This window comes from Poecilia reticulata, linkage group LG12 (genome assembly GCF_000633615.1).
Source record: "Poecilia reticulata strain Guanapo linkage group LG12, Guppy_female_1.0+MT, whole genome shotgun sequence".
Taxonomy (NCBI): Eukaryota; Metazoa; Chordata; class Actinopteri; order Cyprinodontiformes; family Poeciliidae; genus Poecilia; species Poecilia reticulata.
This window is the reverse complement of record NC_024342.1, coordinates 3,331,827-3,356,273: the sequence shown is the minus strand read 5'-3', so window position 1 is coordinate 3,356,273 and position 24,447 is coordinate 3,331,827. Positions and strand designations below refer to the sequence as shown.

The window sequence follows — 24,447 nt, the reverse complement described above, 5'->3', positions numbered from 1 at the left end:
CATCTGGTTGTTGATCACGTGACTAGTATCAAGCAAAAAAACAACAACAAAAAAGTTCAATTTTTGCAAAATACGTCTCTGTTGATATGGCCAAATAACCACCTCATCCTAGTGGAGAAACGTTTTAGCGCAGCACGCAGTTTTTTTCCCTAATTGCCACGTTTCCATAAAGCAAATTTATTTTTCAATTTGTGCAACTCAGTTGTTAATTGAAACGTAGCTACTGGTACTAATGAGCATGTTTTTCTGAACAGGTATGTTCATGATACTGGACCCAGAATGCGCTGGTGACTGTTACCGTTCCCACTCCCAGCAGCCATTACCGATCCATCTATCGAAGCAGCAGCTTTGATGTAGCTGCTGTGGTGCCGATGATTGTGGCAGCTCTGATCATCTTCCTTTGTCTCCTCAGAGCCTCGGCAGAAGCAGTCCAGTGCGTCAGAACAATGGGAGCAGACAGCAAGAACAACAACTGACAGCTGTGATGAGACTCATTCTACTCAGGCAGCTGGAACCAAGACGGAGAGGCATGTGTTAGCGTCCAAAGCACCTCAGGCAAACACGCAGCAGACGGCACCCACCCCAGGTAAAATCACACTCCTCCCTCTAAGAATAAGCCCAACGCTGCAGGGGGGCGACGGGAGGGAGGTCCAAACATTTAAGCTAGCACTTTCTAAGAAAAGACAGCCCAGACTTAAGGTGTCTGTAGTTCCAGCGGCGGATCTGGAGAGCAAGCGGCAACCTGTCGTCTCCTCAGGTCCCACTTACATACCTGCAACCAGGATCACTCCACCTGCGAATCCACCTTCCAACAACGCGACGCCTCAGAGGCCCGCTCCAGACCACACAGAGAACGACGACAATGACTACGACTCGGACGATGCCAGTAAGACGGTTGAAACTCATCCATTCAGATCAGTTGTTCAAAAATGTCAACATTTTTCCTTTTTTTTTTTTTTGCTTTTAAAATCTACTTTAAGTTGCAAATGTATATTGTGTTTCTGTGTCGTTATTCTTACAGCCACACTGGGATCTCTAGAGTTCAGCCTTCTTTATGAACAGGAGAATCATGCTCTACACTGCTGCATCATTAAAGCTAAGGTGAACACAAAACCACATGTACAGGAAAAACAAGATGGTGACACAACAAGACAAAGTAAATATACCTGGACAGGATGACGGCACTCAAACGTTTTGCGATGTAAAAAGTCCAAAATGAGTCATCTCAGAACTTTTTCCATTTTTAATAGGACATCCTCCACGGTTTAGCTGAAAATAAAACATGTCTGTTTCAGTGTAGTGAATTGTACATCCTTTAACTTAGAAACAAAAGTTGAAAAGGTGCCTTAAAATTAATCAACTTTTAGATTTGAGTTAAATCTTTGCTGACCAGCTTACAAACTCTCAGGATAATTTACAACTGTAAGTTAAACTTATGCCTATAACAAGTAGAGTTCAGGCAAAGTGCCTTTAACTAAAGGTGGCTGACTAAAGAGCCCCCTAGTGGTTATAGGGAGATTTTTTTCTTTCATTACCTTGCAATAAATTTGCAAATGCACACTTGAGTCTATTCAGTCACATTGATAATAAATAATAATTTCAAATTGTACATATGTACCCCTTAAAAGATCCACATTGAAAACATGCTTAATCAATCTTAACCCTTTGGTGCAGAAAACTGGTTCAAAATCTGTATTTTAAAGTTCATGTTTGCGTAATATCTTTCAGCGAAGGCCGGACTGCGCATGAAAACGACCCTTTAGTAACCATTCAGGCTACCAGGCACAACCAAAACTATCAGATAGCAATAATACCCCATGAAGACACAACAAAAAATTGGATGTATTTCTTCCTTCTTCTGTTCCTTCTTGTTTGTTTTAGAGTAGGGATGGACAACCCATGTTTGACCTGTTTTTCTTTTATATTTTGCACGTAGGCACAAGGATTTTATTTTTTTTATCCAAAAATAAAACTTTAGATAACTCACAAACAATATTTTAACATAGAATACCTTACACAAAGCTTAAATTGTTAAAGAGAATCTTTCAGTATTCAATATACCGCATGAACTGACTATTAAAGTCATCATTGTGTTGTGAGGAAATGCAAAACTCATTATGTAGGAATGGGAATGAGGTAACACAAAATAAATAAAATCCCCCATGACCTTACGGGACTCTGTAGCTGTTAGTTTCACTGTACAAAAAAAAAATTAAAAATTAAAAAACCCTGAAAAAAAGATTGTGTGCATGACTTCACACACAGTCTTCTTTTACACATCTTTCGGTCAAATTTTAACTATTAGTCTTTTTGGACACACAACTAGTCTGATTTTTATCTGCTGAACTGTAAATAAAGGTCAGCTTTACTGATTTCTCTGACATTTTCTAATTGGCATCATTAGAACCATAGTTTACAGAGAAGTTTAAAAGGATCAAGATGTTCTCAGGTTAGTACTGATTGTGGTTGTTGCATGTGTCGACTGTGAAAACGTAAATCCTGAAGCTAAATCAAAAAAAAGATCCAACCAAATGTTAGAGTACGCAAACCAATGCTATAAGAATACTGCAACTTTGTAACTTTGCTGTGCTTTCCCACTGATATTTTATTAGTTTTTCTTTTGAATTGTGCAGGACAGACCTCACATTAAAGTTATAAAAAGTTTTTTGGCCTAGGTTTTCACACTAGCAGTAACTTGAATTTTAACAGCTGTTTGTTTATTTTTTGTATATTCATTGACAGAACTGTAAAAATGACAGTGAAAAACTGTAAAAGAAAAAAAACAACATTTGGTTAAGCTGAGAAAACAAAAGAGGAAAAAGTAGAGCAAGACAAGTCAGGAGAGGACAGCAATACAATACGGAGCGTGGCTAAATCAATAAACATGTTAAAATGGGACGAGATCAAACAGGACGGGACAAGACGGGACAAATAAAACAAGATTCAATAAGACACAACAAGGCCAGATGGTTCAACATGAGCAGATAAAAGAGGAAGGGAAAGAGACATAACGAGACAGGACAACAAGAGACAAAACAAGCAGATGTAAGAGATGCGATAACGCAACAGAAGATGGGGAGAATGCAACAAGACTGAAGCAATACAAGATGAGACAGGAGGCGATTAACAAAAGAAAACAGAGCCGAAGGACGGCATGTACAGTAGGAAAAAAAGAGAAAACCTCACATGAGAGAGCCCAGAAAGAGACGAGGCAAAAAGAGGAAAGACAGAACAACACCAAACTAACCAAAGACCTGGCAACTCAAGACAATAACTGAAGGAGTTGAACCAGGATGAGAATCCTTGAAGGAAATATTAAACAGAAATCAGCAAAATTAACATTGACTTTATTTAATGTGTGTTTTTAATTTAAGCCGAGAAGAGAAAATTATTCATTTTTTAAAAGTACATGTCTAAAATACAATTAGTAATGAGTAATAAATCTATGAATATTTGAAATAAAGATGGATCAGAACAAATGAATTCAAGACTCTTTATGTTGCTTTTGGAATACTGGCCTGCATGTACAGTCATGGCCAAAAGTTTTGAGAATGATTAAAATATAATAATAATATATAAAATAATATTCACAAAGTCTACTGCTTCAGGTTTTTATAATGGCAATTTGCATATACTCCAGAATGTTATAAAGAATGATCAGCTTAACAGCAATTAATTGCAAAGTCAATATTTGCCTAGAAAATGAACTTTATCCCCAAAACACATTTCAACTTCATTGCAGCCTTAAAAGGACCAGCTAATATCGTTTCAGTGATTGCTCCATTAACACAGGTGTGGGTGTTGATGAGGACAGGGCTGGAGATCAATCTGTCATGATTAAGTAAGAATGACACCACTGGACACTTTAAAAAGAGGCTGGTGCTTGGCATCATTGTTTCTCTTCAATGAAACAATGATGTTTCATTGAAGAAACATCATTCTTCAGTGAACCATGGTTTAGAGATAACTATAGTTATCTCTAAAGAAACACGTGTAGTCATCATTGCACTGCACAAAAATGGCCTAACAGGGGAGAGTATCGCAGCTAGAAAGATTGCACCTCAGTCAACAATCTATTGCTTCATCAACAACTTCAAGGAGAGAGGTTCCATTGTTGCCAAAAAGGCTCCAGGGCGCCCAAGAAAGACCAGCAAGCGCCAGGACCGTCTCTTAAAAGTGTTTCAGCTGTGGGATCGGGCTACCAGCAGTGCAGAGCTTGCTCAGGAATGGCAGCAGGCAGGTGTGAGGGCATCTGCACGCACTGTGAGGCGGAGACTCTTGGAGCAAGGCCTGGTCTCAAGGAGGGCAGCAAAGAAGCCGCTTCTTTCCAGGAAAAACATCAGGGACAGACTGATATTCTGCAAAAGGTACAGGGAGTGGACTGCTGAGGACTGGGGTAAAGTCATTTTCTCTGATGAATCCCCTTTCCAATTGTTTGGGACATCTGGAAAACAGCTTGTTTGGAGAAGACGAGGTGAGCGCTACCACCAGACTTGTCTCATGCCAACTGTAAAGCATCCTGAAACCATTCATGTGTGGGGTTGCTTCTCAGCCAATGGAGTCGGCTCTCTCAACTTCTCCCAACCGTCCAAGAGCAGTTTGGTGATGAACAAAGCCTTTTCCAGCATGATGGAGCACCTTGCCAAAAAGCAAAGGTGATAGCTAACTGGCTCAGGGAACAAAACATAGAGATTTTGGGTCCATGGCCTGGAAACTCCCCAGATCTTAATCCCATTGAAAACTTGTGGTCAATAGACCTTACCACAGGGGCTGGGTTTCATTGGCTAATGCCCATTTTACGTCACAGCGCAGCTACCATGGGCGTGACCGTCTCACAAACGCAAGCTATAGTACGCTAATGCACATTGTGGACTAGCAGACCGGCAGAAAGTTTTTGTGTCAGGACTCGAAAAAGAATGGTTCTCCACTGTCAGTGGGGTATCTGTACAGGCGATGTCAGGTATCCTGATCGTATTTGTGGAACTAAAATTCACAGATTTCCAAAATCTGAAAYGGAATGGCTTGCTTGGATCAAAGCTTGTGCACGACCACATTTGCAGCTCAACCGTCGTAGGATCAATAAGAACAAAGGAGTGTCTGCTGGTGTAAGTATTATTTGCTTTCTTTGTGTTTAGTGAATGAAAAAAAGAAAGTCACACATCCATTATGAAAACCTTTTAGCCAAGTACAGCATAAAGGCAGTACCGATACAACTTCTCCACCTTGAAGCCTGTCTGTTAGTCTTACGTTAGCTGAACAGATCAATATGCAATGTGTACCGTATCTGACATGCATTAAAGATTTTATTTCACCTGAAAAGGCTTTTTACTAAACTGTAATTGTGTTAGCCACGCTAATCGTGTTAGCCTCCGAGTACCGTGTATCAGGCCTAGGCACATACGAACATTTGCCAACAGAAATCACCCTCAAAACCATGAATGCCCAACTTACCCAGTCTTGCAAGAACAATAGGCATCAGTGATCTTGTCCACAGCTATATTTATGCTGAGACTCTGAGGATCTGCTGTGTTCCTCATCGACCGGTAGCATTTAGCTGTGACGCACACAATCTTAGAGACATCGCGTGGCTCAAAAACCTTGATGTCGTCCAAAAAAGATGATATGAACTTGTTGGCTCCCCTGTCCATTGGCTGATATTTTTTGAAAATCCGGCAGAAATGCTACACTAATCGACTCAGAAATAATCTGCAGAGAGTCAGTCGAAATTAAATTACACATAGAAATTAAGCACAGCGAGGCTTTGTTTGTGAGACATGCATTCACGTGAGACTTTCGAGGGGCGTTTCTGGGCAGAGCTTGGTAAGGTCCATCATCAAGAGACGGGTGGACAAACAAAAACCTAGGAATTCTGACAAAATGCAAGAATTGATTGTGCAAGAATGGABKGCTATCAGTCAGGATTTGGTCCAGAAGTTGATTGAGAGCATGCCAGGGAGAATTGCAGAGGTCCTGAAGAAGAGGGGTCAACACTGCAAATATTGACTTGCTGCATTAACTCATTCTAACTGTCAACAGCTTTTGTTACTCATAATATGATTACAATTGTATTTCTGTATGTGATGAAAACATCTGACATACACACATGAAAACCAGAGGGCAGCAGATCATGCGAAAATATAATATTTGTGTCATTCTCAAAACTTTTGGCTTTTGTAGGATGTAAACTTCTGAATTTAAAGAAAATTCTCGAGAAATTCTCTCGTTCTTCTGGCCTTTAGCAAATATAAACCATTTTGATAATCCTGACCAAAAAAGAAAAGGTTTATTCTGAGTTAATGACAAAAGGTGAGCGGAAAAAGGTTACATGTACTTAATATATAGAGTATGTAAATATCTGGTTTCAGCTGTTCACAGAGCAACAATGACAAATGTGATTTAAAAAATAAGTTGGATTTGGATAAAAATAAAAGGAATGTGTCACGAAGAGAAAAGGCAAAGCTAAATGAAAAGGGAAGGCAAAGGTCGACAATTTATAACTAGAAAAGGGTAATATAGAAAAACAGCATACATGACAAATAAAAGAAGTTAAAATAAAGCCTTGTACTGTAGAATGAGATGAGGTGATGATGGAGAAGAAAACTGGGACAAACTGGACAAGGCAAAGCAATGAGGTCATCTAATATTTTTTTTACTTTTAGGGTTTGAAACCAATGGATTCTAATGGACTGGCAGATCCGTATGTAAAGCTACATCTGCTGCCTGGAGCCAGTAAGGTATTTACCAACATATTTATTGCAACAATAAATATGTTACTGTGACCAGTTAAAAATTTAAGGATGCAATAAATGTGATTGAACTCTTTTACAAGCTAAAACATGAGATTTGTTTTTTATTCTAATATTTTAGCCTTGTGGTTTCTCAGTCAATCTTTAGCGTTTGCTTTCCTTCCTCTGTTCTGTTCTGTTCTAAGTCCAACAAGCTTCGCACCAAGACGCTTAAAAACACCCTGAACCCTCTGTGGAACGAGACGCTGATCTACCACGGCATCACCGACGACGAGATGCAACGCAAAACACTCAGGTACCGTGGATCACCTTTACATGCATTACTGTGAAGCCAGCTTTGAAATGGAAGGATTTGTAAGACTCGTGGTCGTCTTCCCGCAGACTGTCGGTGAGCGATGAGGACAAGTTTGGACATAACGAATTCATTGGAGAGACACGGGTTGCACTCAAGAAAGTGAAGTTTGACCAGAAGAAGAATTTCAATGTTTGCTTGGAGAGAGTGATCCCGGTAAGCAAGAACATTCACTACTCACGCAGTACGATCCGATATGGAGGGCTATTTGACCCAATTCACTGTTAAACAGAACCAGTGACCATTCTAAATATCTATATCCATTCATCTAGTTACTTAAAGATAATTCCAAATAATATTTTGTAGTTTGAAAGGGCTCTGACTGATTCACCTTGTGGTCTGACAGGGAACTACCACCATTTTGCCTTATCTACCAATATTTATATCTTTAAAGGGGCAGTATTACATATATTCTAGTCATATAGTGCCATTTTATAGCACAATCAAATGACTGTTACTGTCAGTTGTTGTAAAAATGCGATATGTCACTATATATCAAATATGACTTAAAAGAAATTTGACTTCGTAATTCAACATCTTGTAATTGGGTCTCTGTCTTTATGAAACTCCACCTTCAGGAAGTCATCACAACATGGCTCCTCTACTAACCCCTTTAACAATGTTTTTACCAGCATTTCACTTTGAAGTAGCTAGTATGATCAGCTCAGCAGATGCGCAGTTCCACCAGGTGTTTGCTAATTGCTGCTGGCTAGTCTGAAGGAGCTGAGAGGGGGATGGGCGGGGGAAGGCTGCTGTGTGAGGCAGAAGCTCAGAAATGTGGAAACTGCAGCCCAGAGGAGGAGCTTCATCCTCGAAGGCAGGGCTTACTCCACCCAGGCGTTTTGCAGAGCTGAATGGTTGCCAAGGTTTTCTCAAACATGCATGAAAGAATCATGGCAACACTCCAGGTATGTTTTTGGTGAGGGAATAACATTATAACATGACGTGACAAATGTTTTGGTTTACTTGCAGGTGAAGAAGGCTGTTGGAGGGTCAATTCGTGGCATGGCACTTTATGAGGACGATGTAAGTTTCATTATTATTGTCACGATTACGCCAACATCGACAAGGTTAGCATAATTCTGAACTAATGTGTGATCAGATTTCTTTTTTTTTGGTTTTACAAAGCTACTTTAAGACACTGTGACAGACATTCTGTGTGTTTTCAGCTTCAGACATCAGTTCCAGTAGTGATCCTGTGCACAGCTGGAGTCTGTCTGACCTTTGGAAATATATTCACTAAATCAAACTAATCCAGAACCTGCTTTCCCAAACTGTTTTCTGTATTAAGTTGCTTTCATCTGGCTTCCAGGGCTTGTTTTGTTGTGTTGCCATGGATATGTCAAATCTAGGAGCCATGACACAAAGACGAAGAAGTTTAAACTTGCTTTTTAGGAAAAGCTCATTTTAGCAGCGCAGCCCTACAGTCCTCAGTCATACTTTACACGACTGATGTCCAAGATCTGACAGTCGCTGTAAAAATTAAGTTAGGACATCAAAATTATATGAATTATATTGCATCACTCTTAGAGAAAAATATAAAGACAACCTATTATTATCACTTTGAGACTGGACATGTATGCTTTGCTCCAATTAGAGGATAATCTGCCCAGATATGAGATCAGCACAAAGGGATATTAAGATCAAGAGAAAATGCGTTTCTTTGAAAAGCTCCTGCATTCATTAGCCGAGTGTGTGTGTCCGCAGCTGAAGGAAGGCGAAGACTCAGAGGAGAGGGGCCGCATCCTGATATCGCTGACGTACAACAGTCAGCAGAGCCGTCTGGTAGTGGGCGTGGTCCGCTGCGCTCACCTGGCCGCCATGGACTCCAACGGCTACTCAGACCCTTTCGTCAAAATGTGCGTCCTCCTTTCATCTGCCTTTATTTAATTTACTTGTCTTTTCTTTTCTTTTTTTTTGTCGAATGAATCATGTCCAGAACTTTCTGCTTCTTTGTTGCCGTAGATGTCTGAAGCCAGACATGGGAAAGAAAGCCAAGAACAAGACGCAGATCAAAAAGAAGACCCTCAACCCGGAGTTCAACGAGGTCAGTTGCTGCTTTCGAACCACACCCTTCTTACTGACTCCACCCGCAGGTTATGTAACAAACCCCGCGTTTCTTCACTGGGTTTCAGGAGTTCAGTTACGAAATTAAACACGCCGAGCTCGCCAAGAAAACCCTGGACGTATCGGTCTGGGACTATGACATGGGGAAATCCAACGATTTCATTGGTAAGTCCATAGACAGATTTCTTCATAACTTCAGCCTTTGTTGGGTTGTTTATATTTGATGGCGTCAGAAATTTCAAAAGATGTGACAATGAGTCAGACTTGTCTTGGTTTTATAAGCGACAAATCAAGTACTGGTATGATGAATTAAAATAAACTCAAAAATGTTCATTTGTATGAACATTTTTGTTCATGCAAAAATGTTCACGCATTTTTGCATTATCCAGTCTCTCTACCAAAAGACTGAATAACCAAAGTGTTCAGTCTGGTGCTTTAGTCAATTTGTTTACAGAAACTTCATAATTCATTTTATTTGTTGTTTTGTTGATTTCTTTTGGCTATTTAAAGTGTCTTCCAGGTCCAGAATGAAATGTTCATTAGAATATGAACTTTACTGATCTTTCAGAATGTGTTCTTTCATTTTTAGGCCATTACTATGATACTTGAAAATGGTCTCATAGCAACAATATTATCATGTATTGTGATAACTTCTGGTACAGTTTATCATCCAGTAACATTCGTTAAAATGACCATAAGCTGCATCACTGTACTTTGACACAAATTTGTACAAGAAATTGCAATCACACAGAGTTTATCTTACAGATGCACCGATCCACTTTTTTCACTTCTGATACCGATACCAATATTTATGGTTTAGTATCAGCCGATACGGAAAAAACAGTGCTGAATTGACTTAAAACGTTTCTTTATTTAAAAAAAAAACAGACATGAATGAACTGAAATACAGATTTATTTAATAAATCTGCACCAGGACAGCACTTTATGAGGAAAATGATCTAAACTAGTCAAACCCCACCTTTATTCCTACTGAGGTCGACTGTGTCAAAAGCAGCATTGAGGTTGTGTCTTTGCCTCTGAGAGGAGAAATCTGTATCAGTCTGTTATCTGAGGCTATGATGAGAATATCATTAATGGTGAGGTGGTCCGGTCGGAAAAGACAAAAGATTTTTAGCTTGTTTGCAAAAACATACAGAAGCATTTAACTTCCAGAGCTAGGAAATAAACTCATTTAGACGAGAAAACCTTCTCGTTGAAGCAAAACTTGTTAAAACGAGAGAACATTTTGGTTTTAATGAGATTAAAAAACTTGCTCTAACTAGATTTATTAAAACCAACACATCTCATTTTGCATCTCGTTTTAAGAAGAAACGTGCTCCTGAATTTATTTCCAAGCTCTGGCAGTTAAACACTCTCATGAAAACACTGATACAAAAACAAAACAAGCAATTATACTGGATAAAAATAATGAAATGAATAAATATGTGATAAAAACAAATAGAAGTACAATATCAATGGAAGCATTTCTGTATAAATTACCATATTATTCTTGTTCTCCTGTCTCTTGTTTCCAGGGGGATGTCAGCTAGGCATCCAGGCTAAAGGAGATAGTTTGAAACACTGGTACGAATGCCTCAAGAACAAAGACAAGAAGATTGAGCGCTGGCATGTCCTGCTTAATGACAATACTGTCCAGTTTGAGGATTAGTTCATGCTGTAATGATTCAGTTATCTGCTTCTTTATTTGATCATTTCTCTGCTAAATGTTATTTTTCAGTTTCAAAAGTTAGACCGATTCCTCCGTGTGTTAGTATGGAGTTTACCCCAGAAGTCCAATGTGAATTTTAAATTTCTCGTGACAAACATGGATGTCGATCTAAAGTACCCCGCTCCCCCCCCGACCCATCACCTACCCACCCAGTCCTCCTAAACTAATCCAGGAAGCTTATCGTATCACACCTCTTAAAATATGATAAAGGAGCCTCTGAACTGAGCGTTTATCATAATTTTCGGGGAAGATAAAAGTCTTTATCACTGCTATCAGGTGAGAGTGTTGTATTGAAGTGTGCACAGATGCTCAGACCCAACAGAGGGAATTCCCGGTCATCTGTCTGACCTTTTCCCACCCCATCATGTCATTCTGGCGACCACGTCATTGCTGGGTGAAGAGGTCGGCTTTCCTGATGTATCTAATCACATTTTATTAGCTGATGTGTAATGTTATTCTGGTGTGTGCGTCGTCCAAAACAAAGCAAGCAAAAATATATATGTCTCTATATATATTTTATTTATGTTATTGTGCCAACCGACCATGAGTTTTGCATATGTTGAATTATGAATTTGAGACTGAATCAACAAAGGTGTGGACAAGAGCCCAGTTGTGAACCTTCTGAGGTGTATGCAGACACTTTGTAGCACACAGTGCAAGCTAACAATGACCTGTCATTTTACTAGTAATGTTAGCTAACCTGAATATTTACAAGCCTTTTCTTGATAGACTGAAATAACTTACCTACTGTCTGTCAACCACTTTGAAAAGCTTTTTTCATCCCTACAACATCTTTGTTCATATCCCTCTTTCTTTCTTTCGTTCTTTCTTTCTTTCTTTCTTTCTTTCTTTCTTTCTTTCTTTCTTTCTTTCTTTCTTTCTTTCTTTCTTTCTTTCTTTCTTTCTTTCTTTCTTTCNTCTTTCTTTCTTTCTTTCTTTCTTTCTTTCTTTCTTTCTTTCTTTCTTTCTTTCTTTCTTTCTTTCTTTCTTTCTTTCTTTCTTTCTTTCTTTCTCTCTTTCTTTCTCTCTTTCTTTCTTTCTTTCTTTCTTTCTTTCTTTCTTTCTTTCTTTCTTTCTTTCTTTCTTTCTTTCTTTCTTTCTTTGGCTCCACAGAGCTAAAACCTTTCTCTGTGTATGTGCTAGCAGTCTGCCTTTCTGCTGGAGAAATTCAAAGGGCAAAATTAACGCTTCTGCTAGGAGCTTCTCAATGAAATGATTATAAAACTAAATTAGACCAAGCAATGGTTGAATAAAACATAATGAAAGTTTCCTGTTCTGATCCAACTCTATATTTTAGAGTCAGGTAAAATGTTTCCAGCTGCTTATTCTCCCTGTATTGCTGCTGATGCATGTATGAACCCATGTTGTTGCATACATGTGGCTAATTAATAAAGACATGTTGGCACTTGATTTGGAGCAGTGTTTTTTTTTTTTTCCATGTGACATGGCATAAACTTTGTCTGAATCAGGCGAGGTCTAATCCAATCAGCTGATGCAGACACGCCGATGAGAATCAAATGGATTTTGACCTTTCTTGATAATGCACTTTCCCTCCAAGTGGGTGAAAGGTCACATGCCTGATTGACTCCGTCTGACCTTGAATCCGCAGTCAAATAAATTTAAGTATTGATCCTGCAGAAACGCCCGATAATACCAGGCTAATTCGTTAATGTGTTTAATTAAATTAAACTAAAGTTCACTATGTCGCTCAAGCAGAACAAAAGTATATGCAAAATCACAAGTGAATGAGACATGAAGAATATTTGATTAGATGTAGCCCATGAGAAAAGCTGATGTATAGAACCAAGAAAGTTTATAAAATGAGGTATAACTGCAAATTGAAAAAAATCGTCTGTCGACAAGTTCTGCAAAATGATCCCCAGAAGGAGGTTGTACGTGAATTAAACACATATGTATCGGAAAGGTGTGAACGGATTAAAAGATGTGAAATAACATTTAGACACAAAAGGTACATTTTAATTTCAACAAAGTAGAAAACCTTTTTAAAAAAATTGCAAACAGAGAACTAAAACTACAAATGTCAGCCAAAAGAAACCTGAAGCAACTACACAATGATTGGACGATGACTTCCCTACGGCTGCTTTCTTATTGGATGATTGGGTGCAGTGGCGATATTGTATGTTGTCTTCCACACACCTGAATCAAATGAATGGTTGATACCAGTCAATGGCTGCTGATGAGGGAATCTGACATTCTGGTCCACGCTCCATACCAGTTGATGGCGGTAATGTATCATTTTTGTTGTTTGCCAACAGCCAATAAACATCAAAAAAGAAGAAGAAGAGGGAATCTGATTCAGGTGTGTGGGGAACAGAAGGACCTAAAAGCTGCAGGGTGGAATCTCTCAAGGTCTGGACTTAGTCACCTCTGTTTTAAAAACTGCTTAGAAGAATATAATCTCAGATTAGATCCATATCGGTCAAATAACTGAACTTTGACACCCAGCAGCTGAATATTGAAACCATTTTATACACTTGAAAACATCCTGGCACCTGGCTGGCATCGCCCATCCTGTGTCCACTTTGTTAGATTTTACTTTACAAATAGTGTTTATTTTATTATTACTGAATTTCTGTTTTATTTTTGCTCAATGTTTTAAATTAGACAATATGTGCCCCTTGTGCTCAAATAGTGAGTATAATTTAGACAATAAAATTCTAATTCAGAGGGAAAAAAATGGTTGAAAGAAGATAACCAGAAACTCATGACCAAATATATCAAACCAGGTCTAAAGCATGTAAATGGGGTAAATCAAACTGGCGTAACACCTGTTTCAACACCGGATTATCCCGGTACGCAGTGTGTGTGTGTGTGTGTGTGGGTGGTTCAGCCAAACAAAACAGCCCTCATTGGTTGCCTAACAATAGAGATGTGACTGTTCTGGACTTTCACAACACATCTGACATGTTCAGGTTCATTCAACACAGCAGAGAAGACAAGTCCAGAAGTGTCTATGTGTAAATCAATAGTTTAGTTGATCACATCTCCATTCGGCATGTTAGGGGTGTGTCTGAGCAGCACTGATGCATTAGTCAGATTTACAGTTAAAAACATGTGTGTGCGTTTGTTTGTGCGTCCCTTGTGGGGACGATTTTCCTGACACATACTACGTTGTGGGGACCAATTGCTCCTTGTGTGGACCGAAGCCTGGTCCCCACAAGGGGAAACCCTGTTTCAGGTGTCAGAGTTAGGACTAAGGTATGAATTGAGTTTTGGTTGGGGTTAGGTATGTGATGGTTAAGGTTAGGAAAAGGGTAAAGGTAGGGTTTAGGCTGTAGAAATGAATGGAAGTCGATGGAAAGTCCCCACGAAGATAGCCACGCAAACGTGTGCGCGCGCGTGTATCTCACTAATATTGTGGCTGTAAATGTGGGGCAGAGAGATGGGGAGTGTTTTGGCTACACTGCCTAGTCACGTGTCTGATCTGGATATACTGTTAATCCACCGGAAAACCTTCCTCTCCTCCTCCTCCTGTTCTTCTTCGCCTTCATATTTAAAACCGAACTGGACTCTGCCAATGAATGAAAAACCTCCCACAGGCAGAAGGTAGCACTTTGCTGCAGAGTTGATGTCAAACAGCCTCTTTTTCTCTCTCATCCGGCCGCAGCTTCATCGATGCGCCAAGATGACGCACATCTCCGCTCTCCTGGCTCTCACTGTAACATCAGCTCTCCTGGGCTGCACGGCCGCGCGAGCCTCCATCCACTGCAGCTGGTCCAAAGTTTCTTCCAACGGCCAACTGGACGTCAGCTTCCTCCGGGGGGATCCGCACGGCAGCGCCGCGGCACCGCGCCTGTACCACGGCGTCTGGTCCGGGGAGCGCGCTCTGCTCGGCTGCACCTGGAGTGATGACGCAGCGCTGATCCAGAGCTACCTGTCTGCGTGCCGGGGGCGCACGCGGGAATTTAACGACCGCGCGGAGGAAACGTTGGATCTGGAGTCTTTGTTTGACGCGGATCGGTGCGTCTCTCTGGCCTCTCCGAGCTTTGCTAATCTCCCGGAGCGCACAGCAGGGAGACACGTGAGGAGCCTCGGAGATCAAAGTGAAGGTGAAAGGTCAGAGGTTAGGATACACGCGCGTGTAAAGCGCGGATTTATCGTACCCGGGACTCTGTGGTGCGGCTCTGGCAACAAAGCGCCATCATACGCAGATTTAGGTAAGTGATGCTGTGTTTGAACTAACCCGTATCCAACATACACGAGGAAATAATATTGTACTGTTTACCTAATCAAATTTTTCACATTTTAACCCATCGTGTTAATAAAAAGTCTGTTATGTTTTGATGCCGGCTACATGTGGGCATTTATCTGATCGTTTGTCAATTATCGTGACAAATTTCTTAAGTTTTCATTTACCTAGAAAAAACATCCATATTGTCTGGATTGTTAGTTTTAGTACTTTCTCCACTGTTTGTTCAATGAGTGTATCATAGCATATAAATAAATTAGAAAATATTTCTAAATGCAGTCACTGTGTAGTTTAGTGATACAAATCAAACTTTATGTGACTGGTGTCTATAGCGTATTACAAATTGCTATGGTTGCTGCACCATAGTCACTTTAAAAAGTTGCAATAAACAGTTTTTATCGTCACTTTTATCGCTTTCACAATAATACCGCAAAATATAATGATAAAACTTTAAGTTATATCACAAAGTTTTATCAGCCTTATTGTGTGCCTTTTGAGAAATATTTGTTATACTCTCACTGGCCACTTTATCAGATGTGTTATCAGATATAACCGTTTTATTGCTTATCAAAAATGGCTAATCAGCCTGTAAAACGATAGCAGTTCAGTGTATTTATATAGACAAGTAGACATCTGGGCCTCTAGATAAAAACAACCTGCTGAAGTTCAATGGCACATCAGAGGAAGAAAGAACGGGGATTTAATGTGGTGTAGTTATTGGTACCAGACCTGCTGGTCTCTATTGGGGTATTTGAGAAACTTTCTGTAAGGTTTGAGGGCAAAGTCAAAAACCTTTTGGGTTTAAAAACGGCCAGGGAAGCAACAACAATGGCAACAAAAGAGAAAAATCGGACAGAATCCAAAGTTCCAGGGTTCTTATGGGCATTAATGTAATCTTTATTTTTTTAGCCTTCTAATCCAAGTTTAAATGATAGTACAACGCCACTTTAATGATTTTCAAAGGCAGAATTTTGCTGCACAAGTTTTAAGTTATTGAGAATTTTCTCTAATCCACACAGGATCAAAATTATAAGTCAAGTTTATAGCAACTATTTCAGCGACATGGTAGTTCAAAGTTTTTACGTGATAAAATCATCGCACAGTAACAAGAAATTATGAAACAACCAATAAACATTGCATTTTGTCTGTTTATTAATGTTTATTGTTTTATGGCTTCCTCTAAATCCATAAAACAATCTTTCACTAATTAAGATAAATATCTTAATGACGCCACATAGTTTCAACAGAGTAAATCCCGAGCCTGTTTTATCTATGACAAAAAACCACTTCTGAAAAAGTTTTGATGTCCCTACTGTCCTGTTAAATAATAACCATTTAGCTGCTGATTTGTGTTGAAAAAAGGAAAAATGTGATAGTTTTTCAACATTTTTGCAAAACAGCATGATGCCTCCACCACCATGCTTTACAGTCAGTAATATCTTCTTAGGGATTGAAAGCTTTAACTTGACTCATCCTACCAACGTCTGTTGTCTCATTTGCCCACAATATTCTTATATTCATATTTGTTTTTCTCCATGTGGGTTTCCAAGGCAAAGTGTGCAAAATAATCCATTAAAAAAAAGATTATTACGTTAATTGCGCATCAATAAAAGGTGCTTTGTGAAAACTCATAACCATTTCTTCTGAGTAAAACTCCTGTTCCACGCTCTCCCCTCTTGCAGGTGTGTTTTCAGACACAGACAGCTGCTGCAGGGAGCATGACCAGTGCAAACACACCATCCTGTCCTTCCAGTCCGACTTCGGCGTCTTCAACAGCAACATCTTTACCATGTCCCACTGCGACTGCGACAACAAGTAACTCGCCGCCTCCCAAACAAAGCCTGCTCCGTCCCCAGCGGACAAAATCGCAGCTATCTGTGATTTTGCTCACGGCCCCCCTCTCCCCTCCACGCTCTCTGCGCTCCAGGTTTCGCAGCTGCCTGATGGAGGCGAACGACAGCATAGCTGACGTGGTGGGCTACACCTTCTTCAACCTGTTGAAGATGCATTGCTTCACCTTTTCTCACCAACTCCAGTGCGCCGAGAGGAACTGGTTCGGAATGTGAGTCTCGTTTTGATTCCAAACGTCGGGTAACATGAAGCAATACTTTGAGAGCATTGATCTGTTTCTAGAAAGAAACGTTTCAAAAGCAGTTCAAGGAACTGGCTGGAACTTTTGGACAGACAAACAAAGTTATCCAATGAGCAAATAACTTTTCTTGTTTTTTTTTTAGTGTGTGTAAAGAATCAATTTTGCATGTACTTGGACAATGATGGTACTTTGAAAGAAAACATAAGTTAATGCCATTACTAAAAGCTAAATCTGCAGCAGTTTGATCTTATATTGGTGTCACTTCATTCATGTCTCTGGGATTATGTTGGATATACAGTAAATGTACCGCTGATATTGGCAAAGGCTGGCAACTACAGCCACCCTGAAATTTGAGAGTACTTAGGACTCCTTCTAAAAAGTCTTGTATGTTCATATTTCAATAGTTCAAGCAGCAAAATGTACCTTAATATGCAATATGCATACACTAGAAACCACTTCAGCACTTGGTGCCAATTAGCACCAAGAAAAATGAATGGCGCTCCTGAATTAGCAGCTTTTCAAACATCAGCCAATAGCGTATCAGGTAGCGTTGCGCCTACATATCCCAGCTTCCTGAGCTGCATTTTCTCTCGACTGTTTCAGATATACTCTAGGAGAAAAAAGAAAAGAACGCAAATAGATGAATTTTCTGCAAATCTTCCCTAAAATTTCTGCAAATTTTGATAATTTCCGCAAACACCGGTCCACCAATAGGCGGGTTTCCACCATATCCCCCTGCAGCAGGATGCTACCACCTCCATGTTTGACAGTAGATGTACATCGTCTCATTGTTGTCAATTGGCAAGTTTTTTTTTGTCTCAGTTGACAAAGCCTTCATCTTCATCTTGTCAAAGTGGCCACCTTAAGCTGGAATTTGAAGCTAAGCTTGAAGTGGTGCGTTAATGCGGGTTTGGCAACCATCAGTCGACGGTGATGATGCTCGCCTGTGGAAAATGACCCAGACAGTGGAGTCCTGCCTAGACGAACATCCTAACCAATGTCAGGTCTTCTCTGAGATCATGGCGTAGATACATCCAGAAGACTTTCCCAACTTCCTTCTGGCAGTTCCTGTGTGAGATTTTCATTTCAGACGTTTGTGAAGACGGTCTCTCAGAGCAGTTGTTTAGCCTTGGAGGGCGACTCAAAGTGTTCTTTGTTGACAGTAAACAATATAAATGGGAACTTGAAGAACCAGGTTACAGTGTATGTATCGGTTACCTTAATAGAATAATTTCACTACATGTCCGTCAAGATTTCTCTTTTCCCTCTCGTCATTTCTCCCTCTGCTCTGACCTCACAGGTGTAAAAAGACTCAGATGGCGCTTCACGCTGACGTCCACTCGCCCACGCTGTACGAGTCCAGTGAGTCCCAAGAGGGCTGCGTCAACAGCACCTGCTCCGACATCAACTCCACCGCATCTGCACAACTCCAGGAAACAAACGCGTCTCGTCCGCATCTGCTGTCCTCCGCCGCTGCCACGGACACGGTCCCCGCATCCTCTCCCACTCCCTCCGTCACCGCAGCAACCGACTCAACGAACTCCACAGACGCCGAGGCGTCAGCATCGACTGTGAGGAGAGATGGCCTGGGGAATGTTGTACCCTCCACGCCGGTCGCTGTGGTTGGGCAGCACAACGCCGTTACAGGTACTTCAACCTGACGGCGCCTGGCACAGTCAGTTTAGTTTTACACTCTGTTACTGAAACTGAAATCCCCCCTGATGTTTGTATCCCGTCCACAGAGGAGGACAGGTCTTGTGTTCTGTACAAAGAACTTGATGAGTGCAAGAACAAGATCCTACCGCAGCAAAGGAAATATGGCCTCCACAACACGGAGACAGGAACGCTTTATCACTGCAACTGCACCGCCAGGTAAGTCCAGCCATGTTTTCACATTAACGTCTGTGTCCAGGGCCGGCCCAAGCCTTTTAGCAGATTTTCATTTAGGTCCCCCCCCCACCACCAGATGCAATTGGCGTTATTTCTAATTAGCTTACATCCACAGTGTTATGGTTATTGATTTTAACTTTACAGGAGTAGCAAACAAAAAAAACTTTACTCTAAACAAACTCAGTGCTTAAGTTTAACATCTTATATTTCCCTAACAGAGGTCAGGTGTGTGTAATCCGTCACAGTGAAAAATGAGCTTCAGATGTTTTTTTTGTCAGCGTTTAAAACAAAACAAAAAACAGTCAAATATGGAAAATATTTGGTCAACGTGACCCCTGATTCAGACTGGTAGGCAGTCCAGGTTTTTAGTTAGTTGGTTAACCGGTCCGTTCATTGGTCAGTAAGCTAAGTTTCGGTTCCACCTTCTAACACATATTTAGTCTGCTCTTAAATGGGAGAAACTGTTCTTATGGCTTATTTTCATTTTACTTTCGATGACGTCTTCGTCTGTTTGCAGTTGTTGACGCACAAAATTCCCATTATAATATAATAAAGTTTGTGGCTGTAATGTGACAAAAACTGAAAAAGTTTTAGGGGTAGAAATACTTCAGCACATCAATGTAGTCTCAGTATGTATTAATAATAAAGTAGTGACTCGTACATCATCTCTAAAATATTGTACCTTAATTTTTGCAAAACATCAGACCCAGCGGTAACAGAACACTCCCCTTTTTGTGTGCGTCCGTGTGTGTGTGGCTGCTTAAACAAATCAGACATGGGGAGACATTTCATAACACAGAACTAGACCAGGGCCAGTGTAAACATTCACCAGCTTATGTAAGACGGCAGCTCTCTGCTCTCCGACAGGCCTTTGGGTCTCTGGATGTTACCGAAGAGCCGCAGTATCACACAGGTTATCAGTCTGTCTGCTTGTTTTAACAGCTTTTTTCTTTGTTTTTTTTCTAAAACATATCTGACGTTTCTCTGAACGTCCTTCCAGACTGTTCCACTCTCTGACTCAACAGAGACAACTGAGCAAAGTGGAGACTCTTCTGATTGGACACGTGTCTCAGTCCTGCTTCCTGCCCCAGGACTGCGCATCAAGCAGCAAGTCAGTATTTACACATTTACATACAGCTTTGTGTGTCTAATATCGCATAATCACTCTGTGGGAGAAACTCTTTAATTAACCCACTGTAAAAGTTTGTCTAAGTACTTTTAAGAAACCACCACAGCTGTACAAAGATGTACAAAAAGAGAAAACATTTGGATAAAAATGTTAGTCTTTGATTGGCTGAAGAGTCTGTAACAGATTTTCATCTTCTTCCATCGTGGCAAAAAGCTGAACATGTATAAATTGAATAACAATAATCTGTTGAGTATCTCTGCATTCACAAAAATGAATGCAGAGATGCGCTGAATTAACATTAACGTTACATAACACAAATGGAATTCAAAGCTAAAAATTTGTGATTGATGTGAACCCAATGGGTTTGTAAAAGCAGCCACATCCGAAGATCAAAGTATTGTTAATCCACAAATGTTTAGGACAAAATCTTTAGAAACAACCAGCAAAGACTGACAGTTCTTATTTACATCTCCACATTTATAAAGATTCGTTGCTGCATAACTTGACTGTTTAGAGTGCTGCGTCTGAACCCATTCATTTTATTTGTATTTATTTCATTCATTCACTGTTTAAAATGAACATGTGGCATGCTGGCACCAACAAAAGTTCTGAACAAAAAGCAGTTCCTTTTTTCTGAAGGAAAAAAATCTCATAATTTACCCCTTATCTCTTATATATTGTACATAAATATAAACTAATATATCAACAGTAAAGTTACAGAGATAGAGATAACGGCACACACACAGAGATAAAGTTTTTTATTTTTTATTTTTTTATTTCCTGCTTTGATTCATCAGCTGCACTTCGACCGTGGTTAAAGCAGAACTTCCTCGGCTGGACCCAACGAGTGTTGAAGTGGCGAAGCAGCGCCATCTGCAGGCAGAGAGACGGAGGGGCAGGAGGCCAGACACGACGAAAGCGAAGAGGAAAGACCGAGCCGTGAGACTTTACAAACTGTGTGTGAGAATGACTCGACCCAAACAAACCGGGAAGAACAGAAAACAAGTCCAAAGCACAGAACCGCCTCGTATCACAGGAACTCGGGTCAACTGAACGGCCGGTAACAGGGAGGAAAAAAGACATTGTGAAATAAATGATTAAAAACTGTTTTATAGGATTTGATTCAAACAAAGGAACAAATTTCAGCTATTATAAATTCTATTTTTTTTCCCTCTGTGAAAGATTATTTGTCAGTTTAATGTGACTGGACTGTGAGGTAATTATTTTAATCATTTTCTGACTTAACAGGAAAGTTCCATATTAAAAGCCAGACAGATCAGTAACTACCTCAAGTAAACACTAGGCTTTACATTTTTTCCTTTGTTTATAGAGCTGAGGGGGGAAAAAAAATCAACGTTCAGAATTCAGCAAAATTAAGTTTTAGTTGCTTATACAAATCAACCTTTAGCAAATCATTATTATTCTTATTTCAGCGATAATTAGATTTTAGGTTGAAACATTAAATCAAACAACTGAACATGGAAAACTTACAGACATAATTTCCAAGCCAACGCTGTTGAATAATAATCAGCGGAGTTCATCCTTCTGGAAATGCATGCTGTGTTGCCTCATGACCACGAGGGGGCGGTGGTTTCCAAACTTTGAAACCACAATCTTTAATCGGCTCTTAGGCTGACAACAAAACAAGTCGTTTTTCTTCTATTCTGTTCTTATAGCAACATTTCCCCCCAAGCAATGTATTTTAGTAAGAAAAAATTTATAAAGAAATAAAATAAGAAACCGGGATACAAAGATTTTCACAATAAAGGTTGAATTGAATTTTTTTTCTCAACATTTCTAAGATAACAGGCAGATATTTATTTCACAATGTCTTATGTTTTATTAAGTTATGGAAACTTCTTTGGGACCCTACAAAATATTGCACTATTATATATTTATTTGCTCAACCTTTGAGTCACTGTGGAGCTTAAGCCAAACTCCTTCTAGAATCTGGGAAATGTAGTTCTTTAGTGAAATGTAGCAGAATTTATTTCTGAGACGAAAACTGAACCTGAGGATGGTTCACATCTTTACTGCTATACTTCATATAACGTGTTCATCTCCTCCAGATCTGGTGTCTTTCTCTCCCTAGTTGGTTCGAAAATGTGAAAAATGACAGCGGCTTCAAAAATGTTCACACTCCTGTTACTACGCCACCTGTTGGTGATGTGAGAAAAAAAAATAATAAAAAAAGTAACCATACATCCTTTCAAAGGTTTTTCAGATAATGTGACATTCATTAAGTGGAGTTCAACTGAAAAACAAATCTGTCAGAAAAAAACAAAAAACAGACCTATTCGATTATGAGGGCAATTTTAACTCCGGCCTTTGACTAGGCCATCCCAGAACTTTAATATTCCCCTAATAAAGTATTTATTTTTCTTGAGCTTCATCCACCTTGATTGTATTTAAAGTAAAGTAATCTCAGAACATGATCCTGCCACTACCATCCTTTGCTGTTGGAATAACAATTCCGAATGAATAACTTTTCTCCAAAAAGCTGCACAGGATAAATGTCACATGATATGTGGGGGAAAAAAAGTTATGTACTCATTTTTCCTTTAAAAAAAAATCTTTTGTGAACACGTTTGATAGCTGCTGTCTGTCTGTAGCCCAGCTCCTAGAAGCGCACGTTGAAGTTGTATTTGTACAGAATTTTTGTGAAAGCCTTTGTAAATTTTGGTTGGTGTTGCAATGAACTGGAAATCATTTGTAAATACTTGTACATGAGAAGCACTCATAAAAGTTGAGATTTATGAACATAAAAAATTTCTTATTGTGTTTCTTTTAGTTTGTCAGAGAAGGAAATTTGTAGCTGACGGTAAAAAAAAAGACAAATTTTCCCTTCCGGAAAGTTTTAATATTTTAATATACCAAAGCACACACAATATAATCTAGACTGGTCCTAATAGATTGTAACATTATTTAAGTGTGACCTGAAATGAAGAAAATACACATATTCATTATTAGACAAAGCAAAATAAAAGGGAGAAAAGCTGCTGGGAAAAAGGTAGAACACTTTTACCAGAAATATAACAGGAATGGCTTGAATAATCATGAGAAAAGCAGAAGGAAAGTTGTTTAATGCGTAAATTTCAGCATTTTTCTCCAGGTGCTGCTCCTTGACAGGCTGGCGCCCTGGGTGGACTGCCCATGTTAAGAATTTTTACACACCAGTTCAGTTTGGATACGGGCAAATAAACCAGTGTTTTCTAAAACATTTTTCCAGATGGCTTAAACTCGGTGTTGATAAAAATCGAATTTCCCATCAACAATGCAAAAAAAAAAAAAAAAAAGCTTCTGGACATTTTGGAGAAGATTTTTAAAAATGTACATGTAAAAAAGATCAGTTTCCTGTTGTGTTTGGTTTTAATTTTACCCGTGCGCGTTTAGCTTTCATGTCTAAAAGAACCAAGTCCACGTGGTGCCTATTCCCCCGCACACACACCGTCACTGTGCGGCTTTGTCGGGCCTTATAATGTGTATCAGGTAACTCAATTCCCCTCTGATGTCATGAGGAGTAATTGAAACCTTGCTGAGAGCTGCAGCCATGGAGCCGACCGGATCCCCGCCTCTCACCGGACAAAAATTCCGCTATGGGGAGGATCGGCAGCGGGGAACATGGCGCATTCACTGCGGATTAACTCTCCACCGAAAAAAACTTTGGAAAGTGGCGCCGTAACGGGCGCGTGCCGCTGAATCGTGAGCGGACTCGCAGCACTCATCACCGGGGAACCGACGGCCGACTCCTGGGCTTGTTTTGGATGGTGTCGGAGGCTTTTCCTGCCCTCCCTCAGTTCTGCTGCTGCTGCGGCTGCGGGATCAAAGTTTGGAGCAGCAGGCGGAGGATTTAGCGGAGATGGAAAAGCCCAGAGCGAGGAAAGAAAAGGTGAGGCCGGTGGAAACGTAAATTGTGGGGGTGAAATGTGGGGACTGCCGGAGGGAAAAGAGATAAAGAAAAGTTTGCTGGAGCTTTTTTTTTTTTTTTTTTTTTTTAAATAAATGTAGGTTGCTCACGTATTATGAGGTGTTGACATCCTTCAGGATTTATGAGGAAAAGTCTGAAAACACAGGCGGTCCAAAGCTGTTTGGGGCCCTGAGCAGAATTTGGTTTGTGGGCTTTCCAACTGACAGTCACCACAGCTAACCCAGTAGCTTATTTACTTTTTTTTTTATCATCACTATGCATTTTACATCCAACATAACCTAATCTATAGTATAAAATTTGTATA

General features: G+C 39.9%; 3 protein-coding genes across 10 annotated transcripts in view; all 3 read left to right on the top strand.

The window, feature by feature from the left end:
• rph3aa (rabphilin 3A homolog (mouse), a) overlaps positions 1-11,390 on the top strand; it is a 32,168-nt gene extending 20,778 nt beyond the window's left edge. For 3 of the 4 annotated variants that reach the window (XM_008423311.2, XM_017308006.1, XM_017308007.1), the window contains 11 exons: positions 413-586; positions 710-886; positions 1,022-1,101; positions 6,660-6,734; positions 6,932-7,041; positions 7,128-7,254; positions 8,071-8,124; positions 8,806-8,957; positions 9,064-9,145; positions 9,234-9,330; positions 10,701-11,390. In XM_008423311.2, coding sequence (XP_008421533.1) covers positions 413-586; positions 710-886; positions 1,022-1,101; positions 6,660-6,734; positions 6,932-7,041; positions 7,128-7,254; positions 8,071-8,124; positions 8,806-8,957; positions 9,064-9,145; positions 9,234-9,330; positions 10,701-10,834 — 1,262 coding nt within the window. In that variant the 3' untranslated portion in view covers positions 10,835-11,390. The remainder of the gene's footprint in view (positions 1-412; positions 587-709; positions 887-1,021; positions 1,102-6,659; positions 6,735-6,931; positions 7,042-7,127; positions 7,255-8,070; positions 8,125-8,805; positions 8,958-9,063; positions 9,146-9,233; positions 9,331-10,700) is intronic. The other variant, XM_008423313.2, reaches the window with a different exon arrangement.
• Positions 11,391-13,055: 1,665 nt separating this feature from the next.
• On the top strand, positions 13,056-22,984 carry pla2g3 (phospholipase A2 group III). 3 transcript variants are annotated; one of them, XM_008423309.1, is made up of 8 exons: positions 13,056-13,214; positions 14,523-15,072; positions 16,787-16,919; positions 17,032-17,166; positions 18,497-18,843; positions 18,939-19,068; positions 20,087-20,197; positions 21,013-22,984. In XM_008423309.1, exons 1-8 carry the CDS (start codon positions 13,065-13,067, stop codon positions 21,266-21,268), a joined length of 1,812 nt encoding a protein of 603 aa, XP_008421531.1. In that variant the 5' UTR covers positions 13,056-13,064; the 3' UTR covers positions 21,269-22,984. The 3 variants fall into 3 exon arrangements, with proteins under 3 accessions (XP_008421531.1, XP_008421532.1, XP_017163494.1); XM_008423310.2 differs by having other exon boundaries at positions 13,057-13,264; XM_017308005.1 differs by lacking the exon at positions 13,056-13,214 and having other exon boundaries at positions 14,320-15,072.
• A 782-nt stretch (positions 22,985-23,766) lies between these two features.
• ttc28 (tetratricopeptide repeat domain 28) overlaps positions 23,767-24,447 on the top strand; it is a 115,530-nt gene continuing 114,849 nt past the window's right edge. For 2 of the 3 annotated variants that reach the window (XM_017307991.1, XM_017307990.1), the window contains exon 1: positions 23,767-24,104. In XM_017307991.1, coding sequence (XP_017163480.1) covers positions 24,075-24,104 — 30 coding nt within the window. In that variant the 5' untranslated portion in view covers positions 23,767-24,074. The remainder of the gene's footprint in view (positions 24,105-24,447) is intronic. The other variant, XM_008423306.2, reaches the window with a different exon arrangement.